Source organism: Ochotona curzoniae, unplaced genomic scaffold (assembly GCF_017591425.1).
Source record: "Ochotona curzoniae isolate NIBS_2020 unplaced genomic scaffold, NIBS_Ocur_1.0 contig_908, whole genome shotgun sequence".
In the NCBI taxonomy this organism is placed as follows: domain Eukaryota; kingdom Metazoa; phylum Chordata; class Mammalia; order Lagomorpha; family Ochotonidae; genus Ochotona; species Ochotona curzoniae.
In genome coordinates this window covers 29,313,187-29,341,088 of record NW_024466607.1, presented here as the reverse complement: position 1 = coordinate 29,341,088, position 27,902 = coordinate 29,313,187, and the positions used below count along the sequence as shown (strand labels likewise).

Below are 27,902 nucleotides of genomic sequence, written 5' to 3'. Positions count from 1 at the left end.
AGGATCCTAAATGAATTCTAGTGGTAATCTATTCACTGAAAGCCAGGCATCAGATGATTGATACTGTCGTATTCTACATTCTAAGATTGATGTTTAGGGCGAGAAGACAGTAACCAGTATAAGTGGGATACTCTGCCTTGTAATTAGAAAGAGTAAATAAATTGGTGAAGCCCCAAATCATGGTAATCTCATTTGACATTGCATGTCAAGCTAGAAGAACAGTTACTGGGTTGCAAAGTGATTTTTCTGGCTGAAAGTAAGATTAGAAGCACATGGTAGTCAAAGTGAGGAAGGATGGAAGAGAATGGGGAGTAAGGCCTGTTAGGTTGTGTGCTGGAGAAGTTGTTGGGACTTAAAAAAAAAAAAAGGGAGTGGTAGGTGAGATACCACAGGAAGAAAAGGCTGAGGAAAACCACTGTCCCTTTGTGTCCGTTGCTATTTTGAGTCTGTCTCTTTGGAATCCACATGCAGCCCCATGGGGTAGGGGTGGGGGTGGCAGTGTTGAATGGTTGCTGAGCTGTTGTTGGTGTTTTGTGGATTATTATACTTTAAGGCATTATTAGTATGAGTTTTACAGCTAAGGGAAGTCGGCATAGAAGAGGTTCATAACTCAGCCAAGGCGGCAGCACTGGGATGTGGCAAAGCTGCTGTGTTGAACTTGGACAGTGTTACACCATCTTCCATGTCCTTAATCATGTCCCTGTATCACCTCGGGGCAGTAAGTTGCTGCAGAGAGCAGTAGCTCTCCTCATCAGCTGGCATTATAGGAGGGACATTGATAGCTGGAGACCATCTAGATGAGGATAATTGGGATGATGAACAATCCTTGAATCCCTGTGAACAGAAATAAAGAGGTAAAGAAGATAATCAGGTTTGTGAGAGTCATAAATCGGCTTCATAGCCATCCCCCTTGTCTTCCTTTTATTTCATGTCAGCAGACTCCTCTCACTTATGTGGTAGAGATGGAGGAATTGTGTAGAAATGTTTTTATGAGAATTAAGAACATTGGTAGAAGCTGTTTTCTCTGATGCTAAGATGGATAAGAAATGTCCTTCCCTTACCTGTTTGTGTTTTAATTTGATATTATTTAAATTTATTTGAAAGGCAGAATGGTAAAGAGGAGGGGAAATAGAGTGAGAGAGAAGACTTCCATCCTGTGATTCCTTCCCTCGAGTGTCTGCAACAGTTGGGGCTGAGCTAGGTTGCCGCAAGAAACCAGGAATTCTATCTGTGTCTCCCAAATGAGTGACTGAGCCTCCTCAGCATTCTAGCCAAAACGGACTGCCTTGCCAGCATTCACCAAGAGCTGAGTTGCAAGCAGTGTAGCCAAGACTTGAACCTGTACTGTCATATGAGATGCAGGAATTCCAAGTGGTGGCATACCTTACAGAACTGTAACACCCATCCCTCAGTAGTCTTTTTAGAATGAGACCTCATTTGTTTTTAATTGCTACTAAAGCAGTATGTTGATGATTGAATACTCAGAAAACAAATCCTTTGCATCTTCATGGTTTAGATTATTATACACTTCAAGAAGTGGAGGCAGAGGGGAAGAAGCAGAGTGTAGTTATTATTAATGTTTGGATTCAGAAATGCAATAATTTCTTTCATTCTAGAATCCCAGTCATTGTAGAATATGCCCCTGTTTGAATTACAACATTTCAGGGGAAGAAGCCATGCCCACGAAGGAAGACATCTGTCTTAAGATGGATTCTGATGTCAGCAATGTTAAATACCCACAACTTGTAGGGTTATGTGAGGCTGAAGCCAGGAACTAGGCACTCAGACTGGACTTCCCACATGGTCTCAGGAGCCCAACAACTTGAGCCATCACCTGTAGCAGACAGCAGCAGTTAGACATTAGAGCCAGGAATTGAACCCAGGTACTGCAGCATGGCGCATCGGCATTTCAACCACTAGACCAACATTGACCCCAGTTCCGCATGCATGTATGTATTTGAGAAAGACAGAAATGGAGTGAGTTCTGCTTGCTGACTCACTCATCAAATGCCAGCAGAGAGGCTAGGCTTAGGCTGGAGCCAGTAGTCAGGAGCACAATCCAAGTCTCTAATTTCGGCAGGAAGAACTCAGCTGTTTGACTCTTCCTCTGCTGCCTCTCAGAGTACACATTAGCTGGAAGCTAGAATAGGAAGCAAAGCCAGGGCACAAATCTTGGCACTCCCGTATGGTACTTGGACACCCCAAGTAGCAGCTTATCTGTTCCACCAAACATTTACCCCAGCAATTTTTGATTTGTCTCATCTGATCAAACAACTTGACATTCTAGATTGTTTCCACCTCAGGAGTTAACTTTTTTTCCTGCTACTTGTTTCTTATCTACTCTGTGGATCATATTGATAGCCGTTTTTATATCATTGAAAATAAGTTTGGCAGTCACTTGAACAGGCCTGATTTTTGACAAGGAGCAGTGTCATAAATTGGGAACCAACTCAACATAAATTTTGCTTCTCATTAATGTTTAAGGCAGAGGACTCCTGAAAGGAGACTTGAAGATGGCTGTCAGTGGGATTTGAGTTGAAGTGATTTATCTCCTGTGGCCCTCCAAGCTGCATTAAAGCATATTCGGATGAAGACCTTCTGATAGAGCAGAGGCATCTTCTGCTATTTCTGTTTTGATTTATGGTCTCAGAGCCATACACAGAGTCTTGGATAGTCTGATGCATGTATGGTTTGGAAATAAATGTTCATCCCCCTCCTTAAGAAGTAAGTGGAGCCATGCATAGTCTCAAAGGTAAATAAGAAAGGCATAGAAAATCAGCATCAGGAAGCCAAGGTAATCCCTGACCTAGTATTCTAAGTTAGTGTGTGATACTGTATCTCTCTTCAGGAAATTAAAGATAATGTGACTTAGAGTTATTTTGTTTCTCTAAACAGGTCATCAATAGAAAGTAAGTTTCTCTATAAATTTTCTCTATAAAAATCCAATCTTTGTCTCTCTCTTTAAAGATTTATTTGAAGTATACAGTTACAAGGGTGGGAGAGCACTTTCATCTGCTGGTCTCCTCCCAGATGGGCACAACGATGAACACTGGGCTAGATTGAACCCAGGATCAGGAGCTTCATCTGGGTGTCCCAAGTGAGTGGCAAGGACCCAAGCATTTGGGCCATCCTCTACTGCTTTTCCCAGGCCATCAGTAGGGAGCTAGATTGAAATTGGAACAGCCAGGATGTAGGCTGATAAATACCACAATACTGGCTTCCGGCTTTGCCCCTTTAGACAGTACTGCCATTAGCAGCCTCTTAGAGCACCTGGCATGTAATGATTGCTTTGGTGCTGAAGGATAGATTGTAAATGAAGGATGCTTCTGCAGTGTCAACAGGCAAGCAACCTGAAAGGCACTGAAAGGTAGTATGCCTTGGTGACTTGTCCCTGACTGGTGTTCAAACCCTTAAAAAAAAAAAAGTCGTTGACTTAACATAATGAACACACAGACATTTTAGGAGTTATGGAACATGTTTTTTGTAACGTTTCTCCATTTGTCTTTGTGTTTTTCCTGAATTCTAGAATGCATCTCAGCCGTGTTTTACTTGTCCTATAAAGAGTGTATACTGGCAGGGGAGGCCCTACCTCTGTAGAAGCAGTGATCACCCAAGATGATTGGGGTACAGGGACAGAGCTCAAGAATAGCAGCCAAGATGGCTTATGGAAAGCTGGACTTTTATAAGGATTTCAGATTTCACAAGTTTACCCCCAGCTCCAGGCTCCTACTCCGTCATGTCTGGAATGGGGCAGGTCTTGGGATTCAGTTCTGGGACTAACCATATTTATTCAGAGAAAGAAAGAAAAACTGGGAACCTACAATAGTTCTTACAAGTATATGCTAGAACTCTCACATGGATCAGAAAGGCACCTCACTGTCCTTCAAGGCAGCTCCTTGTCACTGTTAGGCTTTTGTAGTTAGATGAATCAGTGTTCATTCCTTCTCAGGTCACTGTTGGTCTTCACAGGGTGCTTCACCTCTCTGAGTATAATTTTCCTGTCTCTGGTGACAAATTATGGCTCATGGGAGATGACGAAGACTGAGTAACTTACTTGCCAAGCACAGTGTGTTAACAGTTAATAGCTCTCTCTCTCTTTCGATCTCTCTCTCTTTTTTTCGGAAGACTTACTTATTTTTATTTGAAAATTACAGAGAGAGAAGGCAAGACGGAGAGAGGTCTTGCATTTGCTGGTTCACTCCATGAATACGACAATGGCCAGAGCTGAGCTGATCCAAAGCTGGGCGTGTTCCATGTGGGTGCATGAACCTCTACGGCCATACCACCCTGAATGCGGCCGATCTCGTCTGGGAGCTTGAACCCAAGAACCTGGGCCATCCTCTTCTGCTCCTTGAGGCCATAAACAAACAGCTAGATCATAAGTTTAGCAGCTGGGGCTCAAATCAGCACCCATATGGAATGCCGGTGCTAGCACACTAACGATTAGCCTGCTACAGCACCATGCCAATCATCCATGAGTAGTTTCCATTTCAGATACTGGGCTTATTGCTTTACTTGGTTTACCTCATTTAGTGCTTCCATCAACCTTGAATGATCTGACTGTGGTTATCCCTGTTGTAAGAATGAAGATGCTGAGGTTTAAGAAAGTTACTCACACAGCCAGTAAAAGTTAGAGCCATTGCTTTTGGGTCGGACATCAGAATCGGAACCTTCCACGTCTATAATTTTAAGCTCCTCAAAACTTAAGATCATCGTGTAGTTGTGTATTACCTTTTCTTTTTGAGCTTCACAATAAGAACAGTATTTTATTATGTATTGTGAAGTCCCCAATAATATAAAGAATAACTTGAAAAATTCTGCCCCTCCCAGTGGTGTGAACCACCTTGCAAGGAAGGAAGCTCCCTGTCTGTGCAGGTCTGACCCCTTAGGTCCTGTCCAGCTTCCAGATGTTCTGTTTCATTCATCATTCCCACGTGTTCAGCTTGCAGAAGGCTGAGAAGTGTATGCACCTGTGGGTTCTGTGTAAAGTTGCTCACAGCTTCTCTTGTACAAAGTGAAATCCCTGCTACTTGATCTCCTAGCTACTACTTCCTAAACATGACTGAAGAAGTCAGATTTTCATTCCTACTTCTGCTTTTAGTATTTGAGAAGCTGATTTCCTTAAAACCTGTATTTGTAAAAACTGTTAAGCAATGTATTTTATCATTTGAATGTAGTGCTAGCTGAATTTAGATGAATTATTTCATGTTTGTTACTTCTGAATAAGATTGTTCAAGGGGAGAAAATTGCAAAGGTACAGTTTTTACATCCCTTTAAAAAAACTCTTGCCATGATCCAGACAGCTAGCTATATGATTGCCTCCTCCAAACTGAAATTGCTGTGGCCGTTTATAGAATTTTAGATCTTTATTTATCTCTAATGTATTGTCTCATAAAGCGATATATGGGAAATTTATAATTATGCCAAATATCTCGAATATTTATGCTTACATTGGAGAAACTTCAAACAGTATATATATATTTTTCTGTAGACAAAAATTCTCTTTGCTTTCATTTTTCATGACTCATCCTTTCTTAACTCATCCTTCTTATCCTTTGAAACTTTCTCTTCAGAGAAGCAAAAAAGCTTTCTTCATCATTTTTTCCCCTTCCAATTCACAAGGGCCCTACTTTTAAGTGAAAGGAATAATGTTGGTTTTTCCACAGGGATTTATTAAAAATTCCTTCTCCGCTGAATTACACTGGCCTCTAGTGGATACGTGTCACAACTATGTTTTATATTGATCTTGCCTTAAATTCACTTTTTCTGACACTATACCACATGCTTTAATAAGTTTTGAGAATCCGTATCACGCAGTGCCATCAGCCTTGTGGGCTGGTAAAATAGATCTCATCATTAAATTGATTAAACACTAGGTGGGTAGTCCCAGGCGGGGGAGTTAGGGAGTTGCCAGTGTACTGAACAAATTGAAATTCTCTCTTGCAATTCTTCAAGGTAGAATTATGATGTTAATGACTAAGCATTTTCTATTTAACACACATTGTACTTACAGATTTAGACATACGTATCTTTAGATATAACCTCAACATACTCTTTTCTGATAAACGGGAGAACAGACTCTGATATTCCTTGCACAGTTTTCATTTAAAAAAAACAAAACTACCATATTTCACTGTTATGTCATCATATTAGAATTTTCCACATAAGCAATTGAGGAAAACTGTCATTTTATAAAATATAAATCTGTGTCACTTCCTAGTGCTTGCAGTTTAGCATATCTCTATGTGACAAAAGATTCATTTCAATTCTTTATGCAGTCAGTAAATAGTAAAAGTATATCCGTGTTTATTCAGTGATCTTTCATAAATTCAGATACTAAATATACTCTGCTGAAAGAATTACTTAAGCCTGTATTGAAAACAACTCTTCCAGCCGACGAACCAGCAGTGTAACCTTGAATGGTTTTGAGAGTCGATGTCTGGGTTTTGTTTTTGTGTTCTGTCTGTGTGAGGGTCTCCTCTAAGGCTCCATTTAAACTACAAGCCATCTGAGAACTTGGTTGATTGCAGCTGGAGGATGCTCTTCAAGGTAACTCACTCACAAGGCAGGAGACCTTAGTGCTTGCTACATGGTCCTTTTATCAGAGTCCCAAGGACATGGCAGTGGGCAGTCTCCAGCACAAGTGATTCAAGAGAGCCAACGAAGGAGTCCCAATGCCTTCTCTCACTTAACCTCAGAAGGCATACTCTGTCACTTGCACCGTGTTCTGTTCGTTAGAAATGAATCACTAAGCCCAGTCCCTGCTCCAGAGGATGAAAATGAAGCTTGACATTTTGAAGGCAGGAGCATTAACGCTTTTGTGGATGTGTTTTGAAACTGCTGTCCAAAGGAGGAGAATCTGAGGAGAAATTTAAATGTGTAGAGTGGATAGTTTATCTCTGTACAGGACTTGAGCCAGGTCACACAAGGGGGATGACTCAGGTGTGATAGTGAAAGAATATAGATAAACAGCATAAGGCAGTAGCTCTTCAGCCATCTGCGGGTCTGGACTCAGCTCTTACAGAACCCTAGTTAGGGTACCCAGTGTCTCTGTGAAACTCAGAACCCGCATGGGATCAGGGATTGAGTTCCTCGAGCTTCTTCTACTGTATCTCAAACTCTGTGTTGCCTGGGACTGGGGATAAAACCAGGGTGCTGTAATATGAGAATAGGCATTTTGACCACTAGGCTAAATATCCTTCCTGCTCCTCCTATTTTACAGATGACAATATAGTCCAGAGACAATAAATAACTTATCCAAAATCAAAGTTGAGAGGTGCCCCCCTTGCAATGAGAACATATCCTGTGCATCTGTAAAGACACTGGAGCCATGCCCTAAAACCAAGATGAGATTGTTGTTTAGGAATCTACCTTATCCCAAAATGACAGTGCTCCCCACTAGCTGACAGAAACTTTGAATTTTATCTGAATAACACAGTGTAAAGTACAACTCTGCAGATTACAGTGTGTGATAGGATCAAGCACGGCAGGGAGCATTACCTAGTCAGGGCAACGTGAAATGGGAGATGATCTCAGCTAGTCCTCAGAAGGCCAGTCCATGGTTTCTGAATTGAGAAATTAGACATGATATTCAAGGTAGCATTAACAACAGAAAGAAAGAAAAATGAGGCACTTGAAGGCATTATCAAAATATTTTGTCCATCTAGCAAGGTTCTAATTTAGAATGACCTGGTACTGGTGTGAATACATTCAGGGCTGTTTTGTATCTGGCCTATAGGAAAATCATGTTTCTGAATGAAACCCTTAGTGAGGCTCCTGCAAGCAGGTTTGTGGCTACGTATTTCAGAGAAGAAAGCACAGGTATGGAGCAGGAAAGAGAAAGGAAAGCTAGGACATAGTGGAGAAATGGGTGCCTCCTGTAGTAGTTGATTTGCCATTGCTATAGCAGAATCCCTCAGATTTATTTGTCAAGAATAAGGATTTGTTCTGGATCACACTTCTGGAGGTCAGGAAGTCCAAAGGTGTAACATGACAAAGAATTGCTTTTATAATAGTTACCCCCTATGATAACCTATGAAATGATGAATGCCTTAACCCAAGCAAAGGGGAAGAGCTCTCATGATACAGTCACCTCTTGAAGAGCCCCCACCTGCAGATCCTGCCACAGTGGCAGCGAACTCTCATGCCTGTTGGTAATGCCATCTGGGTACTGTTAGTGTGTGTCTGTTGCTGACTGAGGGTACTTTTTTCCTGGAGGAGCCACAGGGAGATTGTGGAGATGGGGAGGTTGCCTGTTTCCCCACAGTTCTTGGTTGTTAAGCCTTCCCATACATATTCCCCGAGTGTATTTTGTCGTTGACTGTTAACAGCTCAAGGATACACTTTATGTGCCTAACAAAACAGAATAACCTAGTCCTTGTGATCAATGTGAGGCGACTGCTTGCACCTGGGTCATGGGAATTTCACAGCAGTTAACCATCATCTTTTCTTTGTTATACTAACTACCTTTTCGGGGTCCGTCTCCTTGTTACCGGGTTCCTCCTCGATAGCCCAGGAGGCTGCGTAAGGATACCATCTTGCAGAGCCCTCCTATCAATATGGTGAAAATAAGTATGGCAAGCTTCCTCCCCAGTGGGCCTTCCTCAGTTTCTGTTCACAGCTAATAAACCAAATGAAGCCATTTTGCTGCTGTGAAACTCATTTTTACCTGACAAGCTGTTGTCTGTCATTTGTAATGGACGGCACTCAAGATAATAATACATGTGGCTTATTTTCGTTCCTTGACCTTTAACGTTAGTGTAGATCCAGACAGTTAATGAGCAACAATTTCAGACTCTTAGGTGTTAGATTTCTCCCAAGAAGAACCAAAGAGAGAAGTATGTATTAATTGATGACTTGTGCTGAAAATGCTCAGATTTCTTTCTTTTTTTTTTTTTCTTTATTGTGGTCAAAGATATTGCAGGGATGGAAACACTGAACAGAATAATCCAGCCTTCACAATGGAAGGATTATTCCTGAATTTAGACCAGGTAGGGTAAAATAGGATGCTATTGATCTCAGCAAGAAAAAATCCACTCAATTAATCATATCTGATAGAAAGTTTCTTTGAAAATGATAATGAGGGTGTGGGTGGGGAGTATGGGAGCTTGGGGGCAGCATCCTGGAGTCTCATTCCTAAGTGAGAGAAGAAGACAGTTACTTCAAGGAAAAGCTTCATAATGAAGACACTTGGGCCCAGTGCAGTAAACTAGTGATTAAAGGCCTTGCCTTGAATGCACCGGGATCCCATATGGGTGCCGGTTCTAATCCCGCCAGTCCCACTTCCCATCCAGCACCCTGCTTGTGGCCTGGGAAAGCAGTTGAGGATAGCCCAAAGCCTTGGGATCCTGCACCTGCATGGGAGACCTTGAAGAAGTTCCTGGATCCTGGCTTCGGATCCGCACAGCACCTGCCATTGCGGTCACTTGGGGTGTGAATCAACGGACAGAAGATCTTCTTCTCTGTCTCTCCTCCTCTCTGTATATCTGACTTTGCAATAAAAAATAAATAAGTCTTTAAAAAAAAAAATGAAGACACTCTTGTGCTGCTCACATAGCTTCTGCAGAGGCATGTGGAGTCTGAAGACCACCTCACTGGAAAGGACAAGGGGGCCTTAAGCACTGTGACTGCCTCCTCCTCTTGCCAGAGCGCTTCTGGGAGCCCATCTGGAAAGGAGCTTGTTGAGCCCTGGTCCCAGAGTCAGCCTCACAGGGTCAGGAGCAGACCTCAAAATGGTGAACAGGACCCAGAGTGGCTTCTGTAAGATCTGTGGCACAGATACTTCCCAAATGAAAATGTGCTGTTTTCTTGAGCATGTGCTATGGGGATGAAAATTATTGCAGAATCCTTGTATAAAAGGAGTCTTCAGAGCTGGCAGACTCTACAAAAGGTTAACCATGGGTGGTAGAAGGCGTGGCCAATCAATCCTTGACACAGGATGAGGTGGAAAGAGTTTTTGTTAGATTTCATTCTGTGCAGGCTCTTGGAAGTGCTTTACCAATGAAGTTTTAATTTGCTCCAGACATGGTATACTGACATTTGCTGAACAGCTAAATAAATAGATCAGACTTCCACACAGCGGATCACAGCAAGGTCAGAGTGTGATACCAGTAATTTTAGAATATTGTCTACAGCAGAGGATGTTACTGTGATGACAGTAACATCTGAAGCTGCTGCTAGGTTGAGAATGAATTCAATAGTTTCTAAACGTGATCAGGCATCAGTCCTGCCCAGGAATTTTAAAGAAGCTCTACTTCAAATGGGATGTTAATTTTTAAAATTACAAATGTTTTAATACTGAAATTTCCTGAAGTCTTTTTTTTTCCTCCTAATTTATTTGAATTTAAATTTGTGGTGCTGCAGAATAGATCAGCAGTGACAATTGCACAGTTAACATTTTGTACATGCAGCTTGACGTTCATTTTACTGGGATGAGCAAAAAGTGGACATTTTAGGAAATGAATCAAACTTGTTTTCCAAAGAAATTTGGCAGTAAGCTTGACTTTCACAAAAGGGTATGTGTCATAAAGTCTATGCATTAAAACAATATAATTCTTACTCTCTGAGAAATAACTTACTGCAGTGTTAGCTAGGGGCTTTTATTTTTGCTCTCCTGACTTATCTACTGGGGTTTTGATAGGAATCTTTGTCAACCCTTGTTTTTCCAGAAAACTAAATGATCAAATAAGTTTTCTTGAACAGATGTATGAAGCCTCACAGAATCATTATATTCCACCTTCAGCTTACATTAAGCTTGTTATTTACAGAAACAGTGGGTTTTGCTATTAACTAAATTTGTCTTCATTTCTGTGGTATGAAGTGTGAATCTGTGTGGTCCTGAGTTTTGGCTCTGTCTGCTTAGCTAAATTTTTCTTTTAATTGATGTCAGTCATGAATAAAGAAGATGAAATCGCCTGTGGAAGCATTTTTCTTCTTCCTTATAGGAACCAATTATTCTGTGGAGAATATTATGTTACAACAATAGATGGATAGACATACTGTTTATAGATTAATAAATGGGTCCTTCACCAAGTTGCCTATTTTATAGGTCGTCTCAATATTAACTCTGTAGCTAATGATGATGGAGTATACCTGCTCACATCAGTCAATATGATAGACATCTGAGATGATTGAACAGAAATATTCCTCAGAATGTACCAATAAATATTCTTAATTTGCACCAGCATAGTTCCTGTTGTAAATAAAGTACAGATATTGCAATGTGAGCAATGAGTATCCTACCTTGATAGCAGTTATCTGTTAGGATGGAAAGGCAGTTTTACAACTCAACTATTTTTAGAAGCTGATCATCAGCTGATTTCTTAAGTGTCTGTTTAAAAAAAAAAACTCTCCTTTTAAAAAAAGATCTGTCTATCAGCAGCCTGACAGAGAAAAATAGAAATCTTCCTTCTAGCTCATTTCTCAAATGCTCAAAATTGCTAGGGCTGAGAGAATCAACGGCCAGAAGCCAGAAACTTCATCTGAGTCTTATACTTGTCCAGCAAGAGCCCAGCCATGTGAACTGTCATCCACTACCTCCCAGATGCGTTAGCAGGCACCAACATTCCTGATATGGAATGCAGGCTTCAGAAGCAGTGCCTCAACCTATGTGGCACACTGTGACTCCTTTTTTTAAAATTTAAATTAAAAACAATTTATGATACAGCTCCTTAGACTCAGAGATCTGTCTCCATTTCAGGAGAGAGTGGGTGTTGAATTCTGGAACCCACTTTTTTTTCCTTAAACCCATCGTTACTATTGTAACCTCCTTTCTTGAACCCCAATCCCATCAAAGTAGGGCTTGCAAACTTTGAAACCTCTTGGGTTGTAAAGATCCGCACCTCATTGATCCATGTAGCTATGAAAGATTTCTTACCTCTGATCAATTTTAAGAGAACAATGAAATTCAAAAGCAAGAAATACTGGGTCACTAGAATATTGGACTCAAGGATGTGCCCTTAACCTTCAGACATAGGACCAAAACAGAATTGGTTGTTATCTAGTCATAGAAGTTACTTATTATAGAGAATCAGAAGGATTAGAAAGGACCTACTTGTTGAAAAAAGACTAACACAGTTCAGATCATGACTGTAACACTGTACCTCTGTGGCCTTCAAGAACATATAAAAGCTCTTTAAGTCTGCATTTATTTTCCAGGGAAATATGTAGTATGTAGTTTCTAGTACCTAGAAAACTCAACATTCAATATGTCCTAAACCTCTGTGTGATTTTTCTTATTCTTAAAAGATAAAAGAAGGGAACGATTAGGAAGAGGTGACCTCCACGACAGATTAGGCCACTGTAAGTAGGTTCACTTTGGTTCTTCTCAAAGGTCAAGCTGAGTGAAAACCTGAATGCTCTGGCAAAATATTATTAACTGAGGATTCATCACTCCAAAGTCATGTCCACATTGTCTTTTTTTGGCAAAGGAGGAATGAAATTATACTTCTTTTTGATTCTCGGGTTTCCAGCTTAAATCTTGATCTTACTTAATTCCTTGGTTTTTCCTTCAGAGAGACTAGGAAAGAACAATGTGGAAAGTGATCTTTTAGGAAATCTTGAAGGTCACGTTTATAGCTGTTATGAGGATGCATCAGTTGTTGTAACTTCGGGATCCTAGAACTTGAATTCATACATAGGGATCCAGAGTAGCCCTGCATGTCCATTGGTTCTGCATCTGCTTCTTCAACCAACCTTGGAGTAATTGATTTTGGTGAACAAGTACAGATGTTTTGTAATTTCCTAAGCAGTGAAAATTATTTACATGGCATTTATATTAAATATTATAATCAATCTAGAGGTGAGTTAAAGAATACAGAAGGAAATACATAGTTTATATGCAAATACTATAACATTTAATTGGACGTTTATGCGCATCCTGGCACTGTAAGAAATTAAGTAGCTGAGGCAACTGACTTAATAAAGAGTAGGGGTAAATTTCGGTTCACAGTTTGAGTCATAGCTCGGCACCTCCATTGGCTTGGCCTCTGGGAGGAAGGCAAATGGCCACCTTGAAATATGAGTAGAGGGAGAGTCACTTGTTGAGCTTAGAAGCAGAGAAAGGCAGGGTCTTAACACAGACTTTTTACCAAACTTTCCATGAGACCTGCTTTCCAAGACACTCCTTTTCCATGGGACCCTTATAACAGGGCTTACTCCTTAAAGTTTCCACTTCCCCTTAGCACCACTATGAGGATTAAGCATTTAGTACAGGGGTTCTGGGAGACAGTTTGCAACCTAGATAGTGTCCAAACCCTAGCATTGCAGAACTAGAGCATCCTCAGTTCTTCAGGTCCCCAACAGGAATATTTGGCCCATCTCCCAAATACCAAAGAATGACTGTAAGAGAAACTTCAAGAACACACCCTAGGTGGAAAAGCAAGTGCAAGCAGATCATCCAGATTTCAGAAGGAGGGAAATATCGTTCCAATTGAACTGATCTATCAGGTTATTTGTAAGATGGCAACAAAGCCCGAGATTGAATTCCTCACCTGAATCACTTTGTTATTGACTGAATCCGTTTAGACTCCTCTCTAATTTAGCAGAGTATTTTTATTAAAGCCAGGCATACAAACATCAATTATCCTAGCTGCATCTAATTTTCTTCACCATTTATTTTCCTTCATCGGCTGCCAATGGATTAGAAGACATGATTAGAATTCGGCAGGAAAATGAAAACAACAACAAAGAGGAAAATAGTTCCACGAAAACAGATGCTTAAACAAGAGCAACAGCGTTCAGAATTAGCATAACTTGTGATTTAAAAAGAAAAATCCTTATCGTGACTAATGCTTTGCTTGATTTTTATCAACCTAATGCCCACTGCAATGAGAATAAATTAGCATGCCAAATTAGAATACTCAGACAAAACCCAAAAGTTAAACATCCTTTGTGCATCCTAATGTATATTCTGTAGAATGCTTCTGTTTCTTTCATTTTATTTTTAAAGATGTATTTTACTTATTTGAAAGGCAGAGCAACAGAGATAGTGAGTGATAGAGAAAGATCTTCCATCCACTGATTGGTTCCCCAAATGGCCAAAATGGCCAGGGTTAGGCTAGGCCAAAGCCAAAAGCCTAGAATTCCGTTCTGATCTTGGACAGGTCAAATCATCTGCTGATGCTTTCTCAGGCACCTTGTCAGGGAGTCTGCAGCTGAAGTGGAGATGCCAAGACTTGCACTGATACTCTTAAAGGATGCTGGTATCACACACAGAAGCGTAACCCTCAGCATCAAGGCATGCATCCTCCTCAGGTTTTCAATGCAGGAAAGTTCTTGATTGTTTGCAATAACCATTGTGAAATGACTGACTGATTTTTTGAGTTTTTAAAGGAACATTGAAACTTGGGGTGGACATGTTTATGGAGCAGGCCAGCATTTCAGGTTGAGTGCATTAGTATTGTCAAGGATAGCAAGAAAGAGAATAATGCGACAAGGTCCAGTGTTGCCACATAGGAGGTAATGCACTGTCTGAGACACCCGCATCCTATATAGTCACTGGGTAGACTCCCAGCTGCTCCCTTTCTGATCAAGCTCCCTGCTAATGCACCTGAGAAAGCAGCCATAAATGGCCCAGGTGCCTTGATTCCCCCATCATGAGAGACCTGGATGAAATTCCTGGCTGCTAGCTTCGTTCTGGTCCACCCCTAGCTGTTTGTCCCTTAGCCTCATGACCCTTAACTTAAGACTGTTATAGTATGGCCCCTACTGATGTGGCCTGCCTCTTCCCCACCACTTGACTGCTCAAGCCCCACATCCCTGATATTCCAGGTTCATCAGCCCTTGTCTATTTCTTAACCTACATGCATGGCATTCCTTGATTTACTCTGCGCTTTCTGTAGTTTTCTTTCAGACCCTGGCTTAAGAGTCTGAGTACAAGAGGCCCTCACTGACCACACAGTGTAATGTGGGTTCCATCCTGTGATTTTTGGAGTGCCCAGAGTCTCTCTCCCTTGGCTTCATAACTCGTACCATCATTTGCAATTTTAGATATAGAACCTTTTGGCTAATTTTACTGTTCTTCTTGCTGACCATGCTCAGTGGTTAGAGGAGTAAGGCCTCAAGAAGGTGGATTCAGCCAATAATCCAGCTTTTGCTGAGCATCTTGGCAATATTGCATTCGTTAAAGAGTCACGATCGTAAAACTGAGTTGTCAAGATTGAAAATATACCACATCTGTATATGTGGCAAAACTTTTTATTCTTTTCCTCTCTGTCTCAGCCTTCTCATGTGTGGAGTGGGATGGGTATTACCTTCCCCAAGCATGTATGGCAGAATTGGCCATGGAAATGAGAAAATACTAAGCCCATCACATCCTTATAGGGCCTTGGAGACTTTGTTGGCCCTGAAGGGTAGTTGGCAGCAGATAACCTGTAGTACTTGTGATTTTCCCAGCTCTTCAGTGACTCATTTTCTTATCTGAATATCAGGACTGGTATTTATACCTACTGCATAACAATGCTCAAGTATTAATGTGCATAAAATAATTAGCATGTTGTAAACCACTGGTTAAATGGTTAGTAACTACATTCTTTATTGTATATGTGACTTTTTAAAATATATCGGTTTCGATGAGTGTAAACACTTTTCCCCAGGAAGATGTGCAACGAAAACAGAATTTTATAGATGGTTGCAACAAATCCACAGTTCCCTTTCTCTTACATGTGTATGCTTGCTACCTCCTGCTTTTTTTCACCTTAAGGTTATATGCCGTAATGAACAGTATAGTTGGGGAATTTATCAAATGTTATCCCCTGAAATATTGTGCGCTGTTCATCTGATTGGATGATCTCTAATGTTCATCAGATACTGAAAATATTTTGTTTTCCAGCAAGGGATAATAGTTTTGATTTTCGTTGGTTTCTGTTCTTTTATTTGGAATTGTGACGAGCTTGATAAATAGCAAAGGCTTTAGCTTTTCTTCTTTTAAAGTTCATTCTTTATTTTTAATTGCAGACTAAAATTGGTAATGGGGGTGCATTTTTGCAAGACAAACAGACACAGGCATTTGAAACACCTTAGTTTGGATTGTCCAGCCACCTGTGTAACTGCCAACCACTGTCACATGCTCTTTGGAACAGCTGCCTGGATCTGGGGATCCAGGCTCTGTATCTTGTACTGTAACAGCCTCATTAGATCATCTTTGCTTTTGTGAAATGGTCATAGCAAGCAACGCATGCAGTTCCCCCCGCCCCCAGGAATTTGAAAAAAACACTTGTTCTTAAGAACATTTAAGTATCTTCTAGGAGTTTTCTCTAGGCACTGAAATAGACCTGACATTGAGCTACTGTTGGTATTAGAGAATAGCAGTTAGCTGTAAAATGAATGAACATATAAGGCACACAATGGAAATTTGACATGTTTTATAAATACTAAATAATAATAATAATGTCACAAGTCTTTCTTTTTTAACTGTCTTAATTTCATTCCCAGTTTGAGATTGTGGATTACAGTTGTTAATTATAGAAATTGGCCCAAAATGAAACCTTAAATCACATTTTCATTAAAACACACGACTGCAGCAAATTGCTTTAGTAGTAGGTAGGAACACGAGGTAGCATAGTCTCTGTTTGAATGGGGTCGTCCCAGAACCCCTGATGGTGGTTTTCATCTTAGTGTGCCATGGTGTTTTCCTGCACAATTCCATTTTCCTGGGCTAAACAGGCTGTGTACTTCTATGTGTTACTGATCTACTTGTAGGAATCCTAACTTGGTACTATCAATCAAACCCTTTCTTTGTCTCCCTGTCCCTGTGTCTCTCATGTTCTCTAATGCTCCCACGTTCCCTGTACTCTGACATAGTCACACTGCACATGTTCACCCTCACACCCTTGCTCACTCTTTTTCGTTCCCCTTCTGTTGCTTCCCCTCTGCTTCCCATGGAACCTGCTTTCCAGACTCTTTGCCAGCTATGCAAGTGGAAAGAGCAAGCTAGATGGCCAAGTTCCCATCCCTGGCCTCTGGCACTTGCTATTCTCTGTGTGGTATTCAGTCTGCAATCTCCCAGGAAAGTAAAGTGGATGACATCTTTGTCTTCATCTTGTCCACTCTGTGCTACCTGGATTCTTGTTCATTCCTTCCCTGTGTCTACTAGTCCATCACCTCTTATAAAAAAATCTCTGTTGTTAGAAGACTGTGTTGGTGCCCTGCACAAGCCTTAGCTCTGTCATACATGTCTCATTCTCAAAGCCAGTCTGGAACTCCCTGAGGAAACTGATGTCTCCTCTTCCATATCCTGGGATTTAACTATGCACCCAGTTCAATAGACATGGTCAAGTGACTGTTGAAATAAATCTGTTCAATAGACCATTACTTATTAAGTAAGTATTCTCTTGGAGGATTACGTTAAATGAAAAGAAAAATGCTAACCCTTTATTCAGATAAGCTCGGCAATGACTTACTCAAGGGAGTTGTATCTTTGGGATTTGGGAATGAGGAGAGATGAACAAACCACACTAGTGAGCAGGAATGATTTGTTTTTTGGTAAATTGAACAAAGTCGCTATTCCTTTGCAGTTAAAAAGATGGGTGTTTCCTTTGCTTCAGCACCAGATAAAGTGGTCGACTTCTTTTTAGGTTACAAGTAACTGTGTTGAGAGGGTTTATCAATTAAATTTTATTTTATATTTCTTTATTGAAATCCAGAGAGAAAGATGTCTTTATTCAGAGTCTCACTCTAAATGCCTTCAAGAGAGAGACTCGGCCAGGCCAAAACCAGCAGCTTAATGCAAGTTTTCATATACGGGTATCAGTGACACAGGTGCATGAGCTGAAGGCTGGGTTCAGGAGGAGAGCCAGGCCTCAGATCCACAAATTGTGATATGGGGTATCAGTGTCCATGTGCCAAGCTCCTGCCCCAGAGTGTCTCTTTTTAATGTCAGAAGCTTATTAAACTGAGTAAGACACTGACACTGTGAGACCAGCTAAAGCAGCATCACACTTGCCATCATACTCAACACTCCAAGACATGCACCCACGGAGTAGACTTGAGTCACACCCTTGCAGCTTTCTCCCTGCTTCTTGCCCTCCACCTCCACTCCTACCCTGTAAGGTGGATTAGCTCATGTTGTCATTAAGACCATAACTACTCCATGGAATGGAGTGCAGTTTTAGGTGGATTAAACAGACCACTGCTTCCCTGAACACCTGAGCTCCTGCTTATGGAATGCCCAGGATGGCACACGGCAGAGTGTGCAGGTACCGGGGAGTGTATCTACGGCCTACTGTATAAACCACAAGTGAGCTCTGGCAGTTCTGGAAATCGCATCTTGGACCTTCTGGAGTTGTTACTGCTCTTGAATGTTTTTCCTTCCACTGTTCTGGCAAGTTCCTCTCCACCCCACAGTTACTTGGAAACTACTACTGCACCAAGCCACAGTGCTAACAGCATTTAATAGCTTTCATTAGAAAGCAAACTTCTGCTTACCAGTCAGCCTACAGTGAGGAGTAATGGAAGATATTCTTTTTCTTGGGTGTAGCCCCAATCTTTAACTGGCTTGAAAAATACTGCTCATGTATCTTACTCTTAAGACATCACTTTTTATTGAGCTTCAGAAAGTTTCTGTTCCCACTCTATTTGAATTCAGCATAGCTGCAGTCTAGTGCTGTCTAGGTAACCTGCCCACTTTCAACATTGCTTCCTGAACAAATGTGTATATAAATAGCCACCAAGTGCATTTAAGCAATATGCTAATCTTGTGTGTCATCTCATTGAGGCCTTTCAAGAGACTGAAGAGATAGTATTCCTGCTGTTCTGCAGGTGAGCAAGTCACATTCAGGAGAGTTTAGGTAACTGACCTGGCATTGTAGCTCTAGGAAAGGACATGATGGAACACACCCATACATAGTCTAGACAGTTGATCTTGAGCCATACCCCTGCTGCATGTTGGCTGTGAGACTTTGGGACCTGTCACCTGGATGCTTCAATGGTTTTATCAGCGGCAGGAGCCCACAATTAGCAAATAAGGTACCTAATGGATAGGGTTCTGGGGTGATTGAAAATGAGGATTCATAATGGACATTTGTTAACAAGTTACGTGCCACACCATGGTGAGGTGCTCGTCCCGCCTTTACTGTTATACCTCGTTAGCACAGATATAGCAGGATTTTAAAGTGACACGCAGTGCCTGCATATGTGCTTTGCAATTAGTGTAGCACAATCTGATTTTAAATCCATTGTTGGAATTTTGATACCTCCATCTTGAGGAACAGTCGTTTTCTGTGGGTGTTATCAATTAATCTAAGTAATGAATTCTCTTCATTATCTTGTTCTTCGTGGTAATTATACAGGACTTTCTTATACTATTTATCAAGTCAGGACAACTCAATTTCTTTGTTTGCTCACAGGCATTTGAATATGGAATATGTACAGAAGGGTAACGTGATGGGATAACATTTACATTGCTGAGAAATTCTGGTCACTGCCTTGATTTTCTTTACACCATTACTTCTGGTATCAGCTTGTATCAATTTAATATGTATGTCTTTGTTCTTTCAGTAAAAAAGGTAGTTACCTTCCCTGGTAATTTAATTACTCGACTAAATTATCTCTGATTTTTGAGATTATTCCTTCAGCATGTCAAAAAGGTATTCTGGAAGCATGGAAAAGTTTGAATTTTCAGTGTTGATGCAAAACCACAAATAATCATTAAGTTCCTTGTTTTTGAATTATTGTATGAGGTCCCATGACGGAAAAACTTAAACTGCAAAGAGAAAAGGCACAACTGCTTGAGATTTTAAATGACACTAGTCATAAACCAGATTCCAGAAGACAATATTTAATAGCCAGAAGGAGAGAGCAGTATATCATAAGTAGGCTAGGCTTGTGCATAGCAGTTAAGACACTGATTGGAATGCCTGTATCTCCCGTCACAGCTCTGCTTTTTGTTCCAGCTAACTGCTGATGTATATCCTGGGAAGCACAGGTGCTGGCTCACATGCGTGAGCCCCTGACACCCATGAAGGATTCTCCCATTAAGTTCTGGATGCCTGATTTCAGTTTAGCCAACCCAGCCTCTTGCAGGCATTTGAGTAGGGAGCTAGTATGTGGTAGATTTTTCTCTTTCTCTCTTTCTCTCTCTCTCTCCTCCATACCACCTTTGATATTTCCTCTTTCCTTCTCTACCTCTGTGCCTTTTAGATAAAGAAAATAAATGCTTTTTTCTAGAGTAGAATTTATACAGTAACTAATGATTGAATTACTTTGAGGTGCTGAGTTATGACTGATACTTGATATGTGTTAATATGGTAATGTTGCTGGTGTTGTGGCTTAGATAGCTGGTTAAGGCAACATCTGTAGTGCCAGCATCCCATATAGTCACGGGTTCCGTTACAGTCACCGGCTCAAGATCCAGGCGCTCCACTTTGGATCCAGTTCCCTGCTGGTTTACTTTGGAAGGTGGAGGAGGGTAACGTAGGTGGTTGAGCTTCTGTGCTCATGTGGGAAAACAAGAAGGAATTCCAGATTCTTGATTTCTGCCTGGCCTAGCCATAGCTATTATTGACATTTAATAAAGCCATTTTGTATTAACTGATGCAAAAATTGTCTCTGTCTCTCTCTAGCTCCGCCTTTCAAATAAATAAATAAATAAATCTTTACATGTATACACCCACGTGGAGATGCTGCTGCTTGAGACTTACTAATTTATTTCTAAATATTTGTTGACATTCTGGGCCTTCTCTTTATACTGTATTCTGAAAAAAAAAAAAAACAGCAACAAAAAATGAGATGTACTATTTTATTTGTCCCTGTTGTTTAATAACTTATTTATTAGACTGTTGGCTGTCAGCATTTTGATGGGCAACTTCCTGTGTTTGATTTCAGGTTGAAGCCATCCTTGTCAATATTTTTGGTGGTATTGTCAACTGTGCCATCATTGCCAATGGAATCACCAAAGCTTGTCGGGAATTGGAGCTCAAGGTTCCCCTAGTGGTCCGTCTGGAAGGTGAGTCATTTTAGACTCTCATTGTGCCAGGAACCTTCTTTCAGGGCCAGTGAACAGTGAATTCCTTGAGGCAACGCAAGAAAGTGTGGCACTGAATTAGCCGAAATGGAGGCAGTCCCGAAGACCTTCTCAGCCACCAGCAGGTTCACGTGGGTTAGCTCTCCGGGAATGGCAGATGTTAGGATTCTCTTAGCTGTCCCAGCTTATTTCCTAGTAGAAGCCCTTGTATTAGTAACCACTTCAGGAATTCAGTGTTCTGAAAAAAACCGTCTGAGAAACTCTGCTCCAAGTGTTTTCACCAAGAAATAAGAAGTTTTCAAACATTTTGGTCTCAGAAACCCTTGAATTTGAAGGAATTGAAAATTTCAAAAAGTTTCTGCATAATGGGGGTTAAAGACATCAATAATAATATAATAATACATTCAGTACATTTGTTTTGTGATACAGATTAATTGGGACTAAAAACATTTTCTAATAATTTATGGTCTTTTTATTCTGTGGTAAGTATTTTCTATACATATGTACAATGCAACCCATTTTATCCATGGGTTATAATTCCCAATATCTGAAAACACTGCTAATGTCAAACTCTAAGTCATACATACTAGTAATACATACTGTGATACAATTAAATTTGTACGTAAACTAACCATAGTACCTTATCATAAGTTGAAATCATTGTTTCAGTATACTGTAAGGCAAATTATATGAATGCGCTATCTCTTTCTCTTGCAAAATATTTGATTGTGCCGTATGCACCCTTGATGTGATGTGAGGTGAGACAATGCATACCTTATGAGGTGCATGTCGTGACGTAGTGTTAGTCTACTGTGTATGGACGCTTGAACATAAGCCCTTTCATATCCATATTTCATGCAGTATTCCAGTCACTAAGCTGCTGGCACATGGCATACACAGCACAGGCATACCCTGGACAAACGGGCGACCCACATCCCAGAAGGAAAACTGAGAAATTTCAATATGATTTAAAGCATATGGACTATAGTTTTATTTTTTTTATTGAAAAGTCAGATATACAGACAGGAGGAAAGACAGAGAGGAAGATACTCTGTCCACTGGCTTACTCCCCAAGTGGCCACAATGGCCGGAGCTGAACTGATCCAAAGCCAAGAGCCAGGAGCCTCTTCCAGGTCACCCACATGGATGCAGTGTCCCAAGGCTTTGGTCCCTTGTCGACTGCTTTCCCAGGGTACAAGCAGGAAGCTGGATGGGAATCAGGGTCTCCAGGATTAGACCCAGTGCCCCATATGGGATTCCAGTGCGTGCAAGGCGAGGACTTTAGCCACTAGGCTACAGTGCCAGGTCCTGGACTATTTTTTCTAGAATGTTCTATTATTTTCACAATAATAACAAATTGCAGAAACCAGAACCACAAATAATATGAGACTCCTGTATTATATATTCCATAAAAAAATATACAATGGGTAAAATTTTAGTAAGAATAATAACATTGATTTTTAATCCTGTAATTGGATCTTTGATTCTGCATTAAGTCTGTTGCAATATGTTTTGATTGAAAAGTATGAAGACACTTATACTAACAGAGGTATATATGTGGAAATATGAAGAATTTTTAATCCTTTCATAGTTTGAATTTTCTTTTTTGTACTAGAAATGTATAGGTAATGGTTTTACTATTGTTTGTATCTTCTAAGGACTGACAAAACTTCGAAATATAATACTGAAAATTCATACTTGTTGGCATCACTCCCATTCTCATAAGAAAACCTTTTGTCATGTTCACAGTGATTGATGCAAGATTTTGAGAATTTGAACTGTCACATTAAATCACAAATTTTATCATCAATCACAACATGGTTACTTGTGCCCCTTAAAGTGGCAATCTCACTTTGCTTATTTTTGAGACAATATTGAGCAAATATTCCAAATAGCCAGGTTTGAACAACTTTTAATAGGTTGGTTTTTCTTCCAAGTAAAGAGGGTCTTCCAAGGAGAGTGAGTAACTGTGCTCCATCCTTGGGCTTTGCCTGAGAACAGCGGCCTTCTGAGGGTTCCCTGTTTCATTCTGAACAATACTGGAGATGTGTAACGCAGGGTCTGAGATGGGATAAAATTAGTATTTCTTTACTGTTTATCAAAAAGATTCTTATTGCACTTGACAAGTGTATGATGTTGAAGAGTGATTGCTGTTGCACATCGGTACTGCTCCCTTGTTTCCATGGTAACACAACCCCCATTTCTCCCCCACCAGTGGTATCTTCATAGCACTCTCACTCTTACTGCTGTGGATGTAAGTTTACCTTCAGAACCTCCTGCTTCAGATTCTGTGGTCTCCTGCTGACCAAACACGTAGACTTGAAATTTCTATCCATGTCATCCACAAGTCCAGATGACAATAACTAAGCAGTCGCACCATATCTTTTTCTGCAGTAACATCCTTAGGACAACTTGGTTTTCCCAGACAATCTGAAGAAAGCCACTGGCATGCATCAGAGCTTATTACACGTGAAGGGCTCGGCTGTTCTTCCCTGGATACTCCCCTCTCCTCCAGATAAAGTCCAGTGACCTTTTTGACTGTGTTGTGTCCCTGTACTTTAGTCAAGATACTAAAGAGGTAGTCACCCACTGTCCTTTCGGCTTGGGTCTTTATATCTCTTCTCTTACCCTTTCATTCTGCACTCTCCAGATTGGATCTACATCATACCAACTTGGTAGAGGCAATGATAGCAGACTCTTCTGTAAGCAGATTTTTTCCCCAAAAAATTTATTTATGTTTGTTGGAAAGTCAGACTTAACAGAGAAGAGGATCTTCCACCTACTTATTCACTCCCCAAGGGGCCATGGTGGCTGGATCTGAGCTAATCTGAAATCAGGAGCCAGGAGCTTGTTCTGGGTCTCCCATGTGGGTGCAGAATCCCAAGACTTTGGGCCATCCTCAACTGCTCTCTCAGGCCACAAACAGGAAGCTGGATGGGAAGTGTTGCCGCGGGGATTAGAACTGCTGTCCATATGGGATCCCGGCACATGCAGAGCGAGGACTTTAGCCACTAGGCTACCATGCCAACCTCTGTAGGTAGAATTTAAGAGAGATACTCATAAGGTATCAATGAGTTAGACTTAAAAGTATAAACGTCACGGATCTCAGTGAAAAAATATTCGAAGAACTTTGAATATTAATCTTTGTTTTGTTGCCAAAACTAGGATTTTAAAAACAAATTAAAAGGGACAGGGTTGTAATGAGTCTGATTTTGAGTGAGATGCTGATATCAAAGTATTTTCAGAGTCAAAGAGACTGGTGTCCTGGGTAATCACTGTAAAAGCAGCTTTTCAGTGTCCTTAAGGGGAGTGGATCTCGGTAAGCCAGTCACATCAGTGTCCCCTGCGCTAACTGGAAAAGAGGGAGCACTGTGGCCGACTTCTTCCTTCTCATGGTCCTCCCTGGGCCTGCAGCATCAGAGACTCATCATTACTAACTTAAGCATTCCTAGAAAAGAAAGCTACCACACCTTTATCTTTTCACCAAAGATTTAGAGGGAACCATCTTTTATTTTCACACTTTACTTAATATGCTTGCAGTTTAGTATTCCAGAAATATTAAGTCATCTCCATAGTGTCTGGATATCATACCCATGCTAAAATATGCAAAATACTACGTCTAAGATTATCTCCCTTCTTAAAATCTGCTGGTTTTGCCAGAGGTCTGTCTGAGATGCTGCAAGAACCTATAAACTTACAAGTTTTACTGAGATAATCAGATTTGCAACTTTTAAGTAAATGTACTTCGGAGATACATGCCAGTGGTTTTATGATTAGTTAATTAATGTCTTAATAAATACCATGTGCAGGCCATTAAGTTTTAGGCATCACAAAAGACAAACAGAAGTACAAAAATGTTTAAAAAGATCACATTTACTAGATAACTTGGAAACTGAAATATGAGAAAAAATAATACAAGGCAAGGTGCTTAAAATGTTAACAAGTGTTTGTTATTGTAGCGAGCTTAAGAGGATCCTAGGTAGCCACCATCCTGCCTTCCTGAACTTTTGAAAGAGAGATGACGTTGCAATGTTCACTGTGTCTTGGAGAATTAAATGTAATGACTCAAGACGAGTGTGTGTCTCTTGGACAGTTAAATCTCACGATTCAAGGTGTATTCAAGAGAACACCATCCCTCAACTTTAGAACAATGAAACATACCCATGATGATATTTGCCAGGTTTCTCCTTTCACCATTATAGCCCATAGTTTGTGATAAGCACCAGATCTTTATATCAAGGGGGTGGAAACAGGTGCTTTGGATATTTCTAGAATCCGAGATGGTGATCATGTCTTCCGCTTACAGGAACTGGTATTTTGTGCGAAAGATGTCTGTAAATGGATTCAGTTTTTTATAGCCAGGACAGCAGTACCAAATGTATTTACTTCCACATGTGTGATTTCTGGGAAATCAGCAGTCCTGCAGCAAGGTCCCTATGTTGCTTTGGTCCTGCATAATTAACAAGGGAAAGAGGAAGCATTCGGTTGTGATTGTACTCTTGGCACGAATGCAGCCGTTAGGGAAGGTGTTATCCACAAAGGCACTGTGAAGGGAACTAAATGCAACCCAACCCAGTTCTGTTTATACTGAGGAATTCAGAATCCCATAAACGATGCGTCCCTTCACTCTCCAGTAGCTCAACCTGCTTCTCTTCTTTTAGCTTCCTGTTCAAGTAATATCAACAACTACTGTAATTTTATTAGATTTGCAGGTGGAGGTTAGGGAAGAAGTGTTTTAAGGGAAGAATCTTTAGATTGAGGCTGACAGTATATGTGTAAGATTTGAATCATTGCAAAGAATTTAATAAAGGATCAGAAGTGATTGGGGCCCGGCACAATGGCTTAGTAGCTAAGTGGCTAAATCCTTGCCTTGCATATGCTGAGATTCCATATGGGTGCCGATTCATATCCCGGCTGCTCATTTCCCATCCAGCTCCCTGCTTGTGGCCTTAGAAAGCAGTCAAGGATGTCCCAGTGCCTTGGGACCCCCGGAAGAAGCTCCTGGCTTCTGGCCTCAGGTCATCTCAGTTCTAACCATTGTGGCCACTTGGGGAGTAAACTCGCAGGCAGAAGATCTTTCTCTCTGTCTTTCCCTCTCTGTAAATCTGCTTTTCCAATAAAAATAAATGTTAAAAAAAAAATAGGTGATCTGAATGTTGGAGTTGGTGCTGGGGTCATAGTAGTGGTGAGCTCTTAGAGCCAAGACCTGGGTAGACTGGAAAGCTGTTGGGAGAGTCATGTTCTTATACCATTATGTGTATGTTCCAACTTGAAGAGCAGAGAAAGAATCTAAAACCCAAGCATAACTGATACATAGACATAAAAGTAGAGTAGAAGCAAGAGTAGCGAGAGCTGAGGATGAAAGAAAGAGCAGGGTGGATAGACATGGGACTTTATGCATTTTTTTAATAAATTTTATTTTTTAATAATGATTACATGGTTGATCAGGGTGGGGAAATAGCGAGACTTTGGGCTATCCTCTACTGCTTTCCCAGGCCACAAGCAGGGAGCTGGATGGGAAGTGAAATAGCTGGGATACGATCCAGCGCCCATATGGGATCCTGGCACATGCAAGGCAAGGACTTTAGCCACTAGGCTTCCATGCCGTGCCTTAAAGACTCGTATCAGCCACATGCAAGAACAGTTGCATTAGAAATTGTTCTCCCACAGGGCAGTTGTGTTAAAATGAGAAACTCAAACAGCTTTCTGTTGCAACAGTCAAGGCATCACCTAGGACACCTACAGCCCATATTGGAACATAGATTCTAGTCCCAGCTTATGCTTCCAATTCTAGCTTCCTGCTAATTTGCAACCTAGGAGGTGCCACATGATGGCTCACACAGGAAGCCTCCTGCCCACACAGGAGACCTGGATTGAATTATAGGATCCTGTTATCACTCTGGGCTTCGAAGATATTTTGAAAAGTGAACCAGCATATGGAAGATTGTCCTTGTCTCTTTGCCTTACAGATAAATTAAAATAAAAATTTTAAAGTTAAAAAAATGAGAAACTAAGAATGAAAATGTCTTGACACCAAAAGGTGTCAAGTGTTTTCAGTGAGGAAAAAAAAAATCTGACTATGGAGCACTTTAGGAGATTTCTTTTATCCACAGTCTAAATTTCTATTTGCCGCCTTCTGACGCAGAACATAAATTCTTCTCCTCTCGTAATCACTCCAAATTTTATTATAGCCAGCCTTAGAGATTACTTCTGCTTTTCCAAACATTGCAGCTCTTTGTTGTGTCAGGCCACAAAGCAAGACGAAACGGTACAAAGAGGGAGTCCTTTGTACTCTTCCAAAGGTACTGTCTGTCTTGGCAAACTCACTGGACTCTGTTTCGCCCGCTGTACACGCAGATATCTGGATTCAGATAATTGTTGGAATTAGTCAACCAAAACACATCACTGTCTGGAGACAGGCAGAGGAGCAAGGGCATCTGCCCTTCATCCTAGCTTCTAAAAGTGAGCCTGGTGACACAGAGAAGTGAGGCATGGTACAACCAGCGCTGTCAGAGTCTGAATCACAGTGGCAAATACTGACCATGTGTTTGGAGTGCTTTCTAAGCATCAGGTGTGCTGCCTCACGGTCACACGGTCTGAGCAACTGTGGGGCTTTTTGAGATGGAGATAACATACGTCTCAGCAGTCCAGTGGTGAGCTCTCTCACAGTTGTCTGTTTCCTGTGGCACTTTAAGTCCGTTGGGAGGAGCTTGGAACCTGCCACGTTCTCCCCATCAAAAATGTTCTGATGAGAGAAGTTTTAATCAGTCAAATCAGGCTTGATTCTATGGGATTTTGTGGACAAATCTGCGATCTCAGCTGTATAATAATTACAAGCTGTTTTACCAATGGATAAGGAAAGGATTACTCTCCCCTTTGAAATGGGTAACTTTATAATTACATGTATTTACTTGTCTTATCAGAATAGACCTTGCCAGCTGAG

General features: G+C 40.9%; 1 protein-coding gene across 1 annotated transcript in view; it reads left to right on the top strand.

Annotated features, from left to right (window-relative positions):
* The window catches only part of SUCLG2 (succinate-CoA ligase GDP-forming subunit beta), a 261,484-nt gene that overhangs the window by 219,265 nt on the left and 14,317 nt on the right, over positions 1-27,902 (top strand). The window contains exon 10 of the mRNA XM_040994784.1: positions 20,821-20,941. Within this exon, the coding sequence (XP_040850718.1) occupies positions 20,821-20,941 (121 nt within the window). The remainder of the gene's footprint in view (positions 1-20,820; positions 20,942-27,902) is intronic.